Here is a 10,222-nt window from a genome sequence, read left to right as displayed (position 1 = left end):
GAGGTGGAAACTTAAGGGACCATCTGAGCCTCCCGTATGTAGCAGAAGCATACTAAAGAATCGATCGAGCGTCACGCAGATTTACGCAGGGGTGATGTACAGATAGGTGATTACATTTTTTAAGTCGTCCAAAACTTCACCTATCTGGGGTCAAAATTCAACACCGACTAAAGCATTGATGTTGAGATACGCGTAAGTGAGCTGCCAACCACAAAACATACAAAAATATGTAAAGACAGCCTGAGAAGACGTCTCCACTCAGGACAGGACATTTATACATTTATACAACTCCCAGCACTCGCATACGCCTCTGAGATGTAGACTCTGTTCAATACTGACGAAGCCTTCTTAGCCGTGTAGCGAGAGGAAGATGCTCAGAAGGATTTTTGGCACGATGGTGAGTCACCGCGCGGAACTAGACTCACCAGGCTCCGGTGGGCTGGTCATGTCATGAGAATAACACCGGACGACTCAGCCCGATAAACCATAGGCCCAAACTGAGATGGAGTGATGGCGGTGCTGCGTCCACCAAAAAGGCCGGGATAATCGATTGGCAGACGAAGGCGCTAGATCGTGAGCGGTATCGAGGATTGTTGCAGCCTTGGCCTGCTGGCCGGCGAAGCGGTTGTAGCGCCGGATAAGTCTGCAGTTAGTTTAAACGGCCCCACACGCTTTACCATTTTCGGTGTAACGAAACGCCAGCCGCGCGCCAGATGCCGAGAAGTAGGTATGGACAGTTTTTCATTTATTTGTACCTTAAGTATTAGACAGTAGAGATAGCGACAAGTTGGGTGTTTGAGTTCTTTAGCTGTGTAACTGTTGTTTTTCATGTTTTGTTGTACTGCATCTTTGTCAGCAAATGGCAATAAAAGTGGGGTTTGCTTGTTCTTCTCTGAACATGAACAGAACATGCCCGCGTTCCGTCTTTTGCTTCTGCTATTTCTTTTGTTGTTGTCGGTTTTGTTTATTTTCGCAAACAATCTACCACTAGTTTTAGCATTCCATGTACGAACTCCTTATTATACAATGCAGTTTGTCATTTTGCAATCGTAGATACTTGTAAGCATGAATGATTTTGTTTGTTTGTTTGTTTTCATTTTAATTTAATGGGTTAACGCACGCCAAATGTGTAGAGTTGTTGTTACTTGTGTGGATGATACAATCGTTCTTTTTTGCAGCTTGTGCAAACTTTAGCTTTCAATTCAAACGCACCGTCCATCCATTTACGGATAGCAACGGTCGTCACACACACGTGTTCGCCTCAATTTCGTCCTCTGGCTGTCCTCAGTGTACCATGATCCCTCAATACTATGCTCTTACATCGACGAATGTGGATAACAAAATGAGTGTGTGTGTGTGAAAAGTAAAACAAAACTTTCTTCTAGCTGGAGGATGCATCTTAATCTTCCCGAAACTAGTTCCCCCTTGCTAGCCTTGTTCTCGTTGGGTTCACCTGTTCAGCACCATCCCACTAGCGCCTTCTAACTGATAAACATCCTACACGTTACGATTTTATTTTCAAACGGTTGCTATATAAAAAAATCATTCGAAAATATACAAAACAAAAAATGTTCGCTTGATGCCCGGAGAAGTAAGAACAAAGTAAAAATAAAACGGCAACAGAGCAAATAAAAAAAAAACCCTTAAAAGAAGCAGAAAATCATCTGCCTTTCGCTTCCTTTGCGTGACTGCCGAGATGCCAAAGATGCCGTCCCTTACCGTACTAATGTTGAACATCGAGCTTTCTCTTAGGTATTGTAAAACGAACATATTACACATAAATTACCAGTGTGGACTGCTTCCGTACCGTTTGACTGCACACGGTCGACGACCCTTCTTTCCCTTATCGATAATCGTAATTTCGTGCAGCTTAATCTTAGCTACACCCCTACCAATTGCCTACACCAAACCAGTGTGAGGGAGGGAGGGTGCGGCATATTATGTATGTCTTCCTGCTTGTGGCGTGCGTGTGTGTGTGTATAAAAGTGTTGGCTAACGAACCATCCTGCTCTACAGCCTTACTCACTGCGTATAATGAATGCAGCAGTGTATAAGCAGTAGTTGTGATTTATTGTGTGTGTGTGTGTGTGTGTGAAAAGAATTCATCTAAGTAACTAAATTAATTTACACTACCGTTAAAGTTACGTCAGGTTCAATAGTAAAAATTAATAAAAAAAGAAACTCCTGCCTGCCAAGAGCTGGCGCTGCTGCTGCCGCTTTATCCCATACTACTGGAACCTGCGCCCGAACCCTTCGAGTTGTAGTTGCCGTAGGAGGAGGAGGAGGAGGAGGATTGATGCGCACTGTTCCCCCCGTACTGATTCCACTGGGATGACGATGCAGCGGAACCGTCCGCGCCGCCACTGTTCGGTGCGAGCAGATTGTTCAGGTTAGACTGCAAAAAAAAACAGGACACAATGTGAGAGAGAGAGAGAGAGAAGCTGGTCAATGATCGCAAACACTTCCACAATAAAAAACATACGATAATGGGTAAAAGCGAACACAAAAAAAAACAAAAAAAAAAGAAACAATAATGTTGATGAGTAAAGTATGTCTTCTTATGTTGCACAGGGATATCATTAAGCCCGGTCTACCGTACAAAGAGCGTGAGACAGAGAGAGAGAGAGAAAGAAAAAAGGAAGCAACCACCTATTAAAAAAAAACCCTCATCACACACACACACACACAACACTCACAACACACACACGCACACACAAATGAGTCGAAAAAAGCGGTTAAAACATTTTTCAAACCGACTAGATAAGTAAGAGAAGCCCCTCTGAAGGGTCTGAACGTAATCGAGATGAGTTTGTTTTCGCTCTCCGCCCGTGTGCTTTGGTGGCCATTGGTGGCCAAAGTTAGTAGGTTGCAGCTAGGAGGAACTTGCTTCAAGGAAATGATACAACGCGTTGCAATACGAAAGGGAGATAACGAAAGAGCAACTAAAGGTGATGTACTGTTGTAGCACAACATGATCCTCTTACCTTCCACTGTCCACGGTGGACAGGAAGAAAGTTGGAGTCACAGGTTGACAGACAACCCGTTCTCTACTTGATTGGATTTCATCGCTTCTCTTCGTCCTTCCGTATCGGCTCGGTAGCTCCTCTCTCTCACTCACTCTCTCTCTCTGTCTCTCTATCTGAGAACGGGCGATGATGATGATGGCGATCGGTGATGATGATGGTGCTGAGCAATGGTGATGATGAAAGGCTCGACGACAGTAGATGATTGGGAGGGTGGGGGGGGATGAATACAACGATGGTTGAACATTGCAGTGTGCGCGTAGTGTGAGTGGTTTTATCGTGTGTGATGTCTCTCTATGCTCTCTGACCTTTGTTGGTTTGGTTTTACTTAACGAGCTCCGCGTGTGTGCCGGTGGTGTGTGCGAAACGCCGCCCCTTCGGCTCGAGTCACATGCAAGTTTCGTCGCACACTGTTTCGAAGGAAGGTAGCGGGGTAGGTGGGTGAAGGTGGTGGTGGTGGTGGAGAAGGTTGGGAAAAACTTAAGGACGAGCGGTGAGCGGCAGCTCTTTATTTTACTAACACTCGCGAAACGATTACTGCTGTAGCGAGTGGTAGTGGTAAACACGCATCTACATCTAATAATAGTAATCACACACACACACACGAAAGCAACGCTTCCGTTCGCCTTCAGATTCGGTTCGGATAGGATCATTCATTCGCTCAGTCAGTCAGTCAGTGTGTGGGGCGTGTTACACTCTAGAACTCTAGTCCTCGGGGGAGGGGGAGGGAGCACAGTCAAGGGGCACTATGCGCGCGTATGCCTTCCTTCAGTGGCGTTAATGATCCTAAATGCACAGCAACATAGAGATGGACAGTTGTAGTACGCGCGTAAAGTTCGTCATTAAACGTTCGGCAGCTGGTGTTGCTATTGGTGTTTGAATGTACACACACACACACACGCAAGAACTAGTAGTAGTTGTTGGGAAGATTTGAGTACGACATGCGTGGAATAAATCGTACCGAAGTAATGTTGCTTGATAGGATATCCCGGCGTTTCTAAGCCATTAGGCACCAGTTGCGGGGGGATCAACTTGAACTTGGGACTGAAAATAGGTCCTTGGCCCATAGAAAAAAGGATGAATATACGATCCAAACCGCTTTGCAGCAGCTTCGTCTTCTAGTGATGGGTATAACCACTCAGTAACATGAATTAAATCAGAGGGAATGAGTGTCAGAATTGTGAGTTAGTGCCGACAAGCCGCTCTCTCACTACGTTTTAACTCACTAATTACGTTTCTACTCACACACTATGTATTACTCACTCACTGCGTTTCAAATCACTAACTTCGGCTTAATTCATTCGTGAGCTTTAAATTAGTGATGTGCAAACTGAATCAGAATGAGTGAATGACTTAAATCTTAGCAATAAATTAGATGATTTAAATCAACACGAAGAGTTATTTCAACTCACCTTTGATTTAACTCTCCATGCCGACTAACCACTCACTCACCTCGTTTTAACTCACTCACCTTGTTTTATCTCACTCACCTCGTTTCTACTCACGCGCGAGTTCATTCCGATGCTCATTAACATTTTGCGATGCACTAACAAAGTTTTGCCCAAAGATCGCTTCGATATCATATAATAACTGACGAACAGTATAGTTGCAAATTTTAGTGCGGCCGTACACACAAGCGAAAGATCTACATAGTCCCTTTTCAAATATTTTTTTTATGAACAATCTATCATTACGGCTCGTTACCGTATTGTATTTTCTTAAATCATCGTGTGATCGTGACCAATGCGAAATGCCAATACGATATTTAACTCTCTAGTGAGTAAAAACGAAGTGAGTTAAAAAAAAACGTAGTGAGGGAGTTAAAACAAGGTGAGTGAGTTAAAACGCAGTGAGTGAGTGGCTAGTCAGCATGGAGAGATAAATCAATAATCAAGAATAAACTCTTAAAGCGTGAGTATAAGATGTAAATCAACCTCATAACTCATTCACTCTGACTTATCACGCTACTGAGTGGTAATTCCCATCACTACTTTAAATCACATTACTTTTTTGTCTCTCTTAAAGCGTAGTGAGTGAGTGTCTAGTCGGTATGGAGAGTTAAATCAGGAGAGAGTTGAAATCACTCTTCGACAAGCTGATTTAAATCATCTAATGCATTGCTAAGATTTAATACATTCACTCATTCTGATTCAGTTTGTACATCACTAGCATCTTCATACACAGGCGAAGATAATTGTGTAAAACAAATGTGGACAGTCGATGTTTTAGAAATACAACACTCTTGCTTCCCAAAGTCTGCAGCTGGTAAGCTTCTGCTATGCATAATATTTTTCGTGTAAATATCATCGAAATAACAACCAATAATACGAAGGACCCGTTTGGGAAATAGGGAGCCAGAAACGACGGGATATCCTTTATGGACAATTACTAAAGCTCAGGAGTGTTACACCTGGAGCATCGATGTTTTTGTATAATATCCTTTCAACCTACGACGCGGTTTGTATGTACATCCAAACAGTATTATGGTCAGCCTCCGAAAGGAGCGAAACTGAGCGTATAGTTGCTGGAATCGATCACTCACCTGCCACCATAAGTACCAGGAATCCGAGCTGCCCGACTTTGGATAGCTATTGTTCCACTGCTGCGATTGCCCTCCTTGTGCATTCCACCCTGAACCATTGTTGTATCCTGCAACCAGTGTGAAACAGTGCAATGTAACAGTTAGTCGGACACACATACACTCCCGAGGCAGACCGCTTGCTAAAGCTTACCTCGACGATCACGGCGACGTGCGTCGTATCGGTTATTGGAATGATCCTGCTGCTGCTGCTGATTGTAACCACGGTTGGAATATCCGCGGTCGTTGTAATATCTAACCGAAAGCAAAATAAGCGGAAAGTAAGTAAATGTCGAATGACCGCAAACCGCCTCGCTCGTCGGTCGCTTTCTTACCCTCCTCCGCCACCGCCGCTGTTACGATTCCAGGCATCGTACCGATTTCCGCCACTTCCACCGTAATTTCCACCCCGATGATGGTGATGATGATCGTCCCGGCGGCCGTACCCATTGCCGCTCCGGTAATCCCCGGCACGATGGTGGCCGTACTGACCGCCGACACTGTCGTTCGGTTTGTTTCCTCCGTAGCGGTTGTATCCACCGCCACTACCACCGGCATTGTTACCGTACCGATTCTTGCCGTACTGCTGTCCGCCACCACCACCTTGCGGACGATTGTGGTTCCAGCGCGATGTGTAGTTGTTGCTGTTGGCGTTGTTGTTGTTGTTGTTGTTGTGCTGCTTCTGTCGGTTCGACTGATTAGCGCGGTTTCTTCGCGGTGGAATCAACTTACGGCCCTCCTCGTTCATCTTCTTAATCAGCTCCTGTGCTTCCGCTTCCGCCAGCTCGGTAAATACAATGTCCGTGTACCAGTTTTGTACTGACGATGGTACAAAAATGTTTGCTGCAAATGATAGGGAGCAACAGACAGAAAGGGTCAGCAAATTGCAAATTGAGCGTATTATCTGCCGAAGCGTTCACGCCACTTACCCTTCATCGTGTTAAGCGTCGTTTCAGGTACTTCCTTGCCGTATTTGGCAACTTTTAGCTCATACCGGCGCTTATACTCCTCCAGATTCGGTACAACCGCCACCGCACGACGCGTCTTAAATCCGCCGAAACCTTTCAGCCGACGCTTCTGTTCCGACGCAAACACATTGGTCTAGTGGAGAATAGGAGAAAAGCATTATATTTAGCCCGTTTGACAAGCAGTAACTCACAACCTCCAACACATACCTGATCGATGAGGAAGTTTCTTCGGCGTTTGCACGCGATCTCGATCAAGCGTGCCATGTTGCGGGACAGTTGCTCAACCACCTTCTGCCACTGTGGAGTGTTTGAAGGCTCTCGGGCCTTACCCAACACCTTCATATTCTCAAGCAAACTGTCGATGCTCAGCAAAGTAAAGGAGCTTTCCGGATTTTCCTTCAGATAGTTTTGTACCCAGGTGGTTTTGCCACTGCCCGGAAGTCCGATCATCATTACAAGCTGCAGTAAAAGAATCGAATAACGATCAATACTTTTAAACCGGCAAACACACTTCCACGGATCAGCTTACCTCGCAGCAATCCCTAGCCGAAGGTCCCTTTAATCCTTCGACCACCGCAGCGCCATCCTGCTTGACAAATGAATTCAGGAATTTAAACTCTTTGTCAAACGGTACGTCTTCAGCAGGTGAGTCTTCTGCTGTGGCGACGGGCGTCGCATTTTCCGTTTCCTCCATTTTGGCGTCCTGCTCGTCCGTAGCAGCGTTATCCGGCTTTGTTTCTTCCTTCGCCTCCGTTTCGTCTGCTGCCTGTTTTTCCTCCTGCTCCTTGGCAGCTGTCGATTCCGTGCTTTCTTTTGCTTCTTTGTCGTCCGCTTCGGTTGCCGGTTTGTCGGAGGAAGCTGCTTTCTTCTCCGTCAGCGGGAAACCTTCCTCCACAGCGCCAAAGTTTATCTTGAACGCCAGATTTTTCGCATACACATGCGGAAACAATGCTTGACCGTTCAGCGAATCCTTTTCGAACTCGAACGCATCGCCTTGTCGCACGCGGTTTACCGTGAACAGCATTCGGCAGGGTGACGCGTCCATATCCAGGTAAACGCCCACAACGTCGTTCTTGCCGTACGCAACACCGTACTGCTCGAAGGTGCCGCCGACAACCTTCTGTCCGCTGCTGGCGTATCCATAGGACAGTTCGGATTCGCCCAGTTGCCGTTTGCCGTCCAACAGCGTTGACCAGCCTATTCGCATTTCCGGCGTCGGTGTTTCGCCCTCGGGCACCAACGGTGATTTGGTCGTTGGCTGCAGCTCGTCCGTTACTAATACTTCGTAGAACACCTTGCCACCTGTGACGCCACGGTTCGCCCGAACACCGGCCCACACCAGGCCAAATATACCGTCCGAAAGCGGCTTTGCAGACAGCAGATCCTTATCGTCGATTGTCAAATTCAAATCGGAATCATCTACAACAGGAGAAAAACGAGTGCACCATGAGTAAAATGCTTGCAAATGTGTCACTAATATTACTTACACCAGCTAAGCGTGAAGGTCTCTTCGGCTTCCGCGGGCAGCTGTGGCTCCACCTCTTCTGTGACGAATTCAATCACGTTATTCTGGGCCTGCTGCTGAGCGGATTGCTTCTTTTCGGCTTTCGTGACGTCTGCTTTTGATTTATCGCTTGAACCAGTGTCCCCAGCGCTAGAAGCCGCGGGCTTAGCATCAGATTCGCTTGTTTCGACCGATGCTGGAGGTTCTTCAGCTTCAGGCTGCTTATCATCCACCTCCTTCGAGACGATCTCTGTAGACGATTTTTCCTCCACAACCGTGTCTGTCGTTTCTGGTACGGGCGCCGTAGCTTCAGCTTTGTCTGTTTCACCTTTTTCTACCGCTTCAACCGGTGCTTCGGCGGCATCACACTCCTCAACCTCCATTGCGGATGTGACAGCTTCTGAGGAGGGTGCTGGCTCCTGCAGGTCTGCCTGTTCGACGGGTTCCGGGTGTGAGGGAGCGACAGGTGCTTCGGCGACGGATGCCATCGTGTTGCCACTATCGTCTTTTGGAGGCTGAGCTGCTTCAGGCGTAGGTTCGACACTGACTAATCGCTGCTCTGTCGCTTCCACCACCGGTTCCGGTTCTTCCTCCTGTACGGATGCAAGCGCCGGTACTTCGCTTGTAGTGCGCTGCGGTGAAGGCGATTTGGTCATGGAGCGCGATCGACCCCGCTTTCGAGCACTTCCCATGAGCGATGCGTGTGGGTTGTCCGCTGAGTTGTTCGGCGGAGAGGGCGATCGTGTCATGGAACGTCTGGTGCTACGCCGCCGGACCGGGGTATCCACTCGCTTGCCTAAAAAATAAAAAAATAAAATTTTATTAAGTGCTCCTTTCGTTAATCGTTAATTTTTAATCCCATGTTTCCGGGGTTTATTTAAACAAAAACTAAAATTTCCGAAGTAATCGAGATAATCGAGAAAAACATGAACACAACAAAACAAGCAAATCATTGCCCCGTTTCGGTGCGTTGAATTGTTTACAACTTGTTCCATTTCTTGTTCCCGCAACATTTGTACACACCGCGAAATGAGTACAAACCTTCGCCTACTCGCCAGCAACCGTGTTTACGCACACTTTCACCGGCCGCGAAGAAAGACACGGCGGCGCTTTAAAAACTGCGCTGGTGTGTGTGTAAGAGGTGTGAGCGAGAGCGAGACGGGCGATTGGACGCGCAAGCGGGAACGAGCAACTTTTTCCCTTCACAAACAAAATGGCGCGCTATCCGCGCACAGCTCTGATTACACACCAGGGAACGAGAAAACGCGCTAACTGCACGCATGTTGTAGTGGCTATCGATCCCATCGCCAGGATACTCACTTGACATGGATAAATCCTCAATCGCCTGCTCGGCTTGAGGCTGCTGCTCGGCCACTGCAACATTTTGCTGTTGAAGTTGCTGCTGCTGCTGCTGCTGCTGAAGTTGTTGCTGTTGAATGTAAAGCTGCTGCTGGGCTTGCAGTTGCTGCTGCGCCTGCAATTGCTGCTGCGCTTGCAGTTGCTGTTGCAGTAGCAGTTGCTGTTGATGCTGCTGTTGTGCCAGAAACTGTTGTTGACTGCTTAAATCGACGTTCGCGACCGCGTTGGTTTCGCGTTCGATCGCTTCCTTCAAGCGCTCCAGCAGCACCGCTTTCACTCCTTTGGTGTCCAAATTTCTCGCCGCTAGCTCGGCCTTTAGGTCGGCCACCTTGAGTTTGGCAAGATCCATTGCTGGTCGTCCTTGTTTTACGGGAAAACGAGACACTGTACGGAAACCGAGGGAAACGATACTTTCACGGGCGAAAAACTTGGCGCAGAAAAAAACCTATTCGCAAAATCCAAACCACGCACACTGATCAAAGTGTGTAGAACTGAGCTTTTTTTTCTTTCTTTTGACTGACAGAAACGAATGACAGCTGTCACTTTTTGACCTTATTTGACCAGACGCGCTGCATCCCATAGTTCGTGCGGTGGATATTAAACGGACGCAGCCTATTTTCAAATAAAGGCTGCGTTCGTTCCATATAAATGAGGTTAAGGAGGTTTAATCCACCGTTTTCGGTTAAACAACATTTGTCACCAACTTGAAATTTCCAGCTTATTGCACTTTCTTTTACAATTTACTGTATTTTTTTATCTCCTGCCATCGTCTTAGGTGATGATCTTTTGT

The 10,222-nt window shown here is 46.9% G+C and overlaps 1 protein-coding gene across 2 annotated transcripts; it reads right to left on the bottom strand.

Moving 5' to 3' along the window:
- Positions 1–724: 724 nt before the first annotated feature.
- On the bottom strand, positions 725–9,940 carry LOC118511942 (heterogeneous nuclear ribonucleoprotein U-like protein 2). Of its 2 annotated transcripts, XR_004906199.1 has the most exons (10): positions 9,394–9,940; positions 8,057–8,869; positions 7,099–7,988; positions 6,777–7,028; positions 6,531–6,702; positions 5,937–6,444; positions 5,756–5,856; positions 5,566–5,672; positions 3,332–3,809; positions 725–2,395 (listed from the first exon to the last, which is right to left on the bottom strand). XR_004906199.1 is itself a non-coding variant. In XM_036055643.1 (9 exons), the coding sequence occupies exons 1-9, from the start codon at positions 9,779–9,781 to the stop codon at positions 2,219–2,221; spliced, it is 3,408 nt and encodes a 1,135-aa protein (XP_035911536.1). In that variant the 5' UTR covers positions 9,782–9,940; the 3' UTR covers positions 725–2,218. The 2 variants fall into 2 exon arrangements, 1 of the variants encoding a protein (XP_035911536.1); XM_036055643.1 differs by lacking the exon at positions 3,332–3,809.
- Positions 9,941–10,222: the final 282 nt, after the last annotated feature.

This window comes from Anopheles stephensi, chromosome 3 (assembly GCF_013141755.1).
Source record: "Anopheles stephensi strain Indian chromosome 3, UCI_ANSTEP_V1.0, whole genome shotgun sequence".
Lineage (NCBI taxonomy): Eukaryota > Metazoa > Arthropoda > Insecta > Diptera > Culicidae > Anopheles > Anopheles stephensi.
Note: the sequence above shows the minus strand (reverse complement) of the source record. Positions and strands in the feature narration are given on the sequence as shown.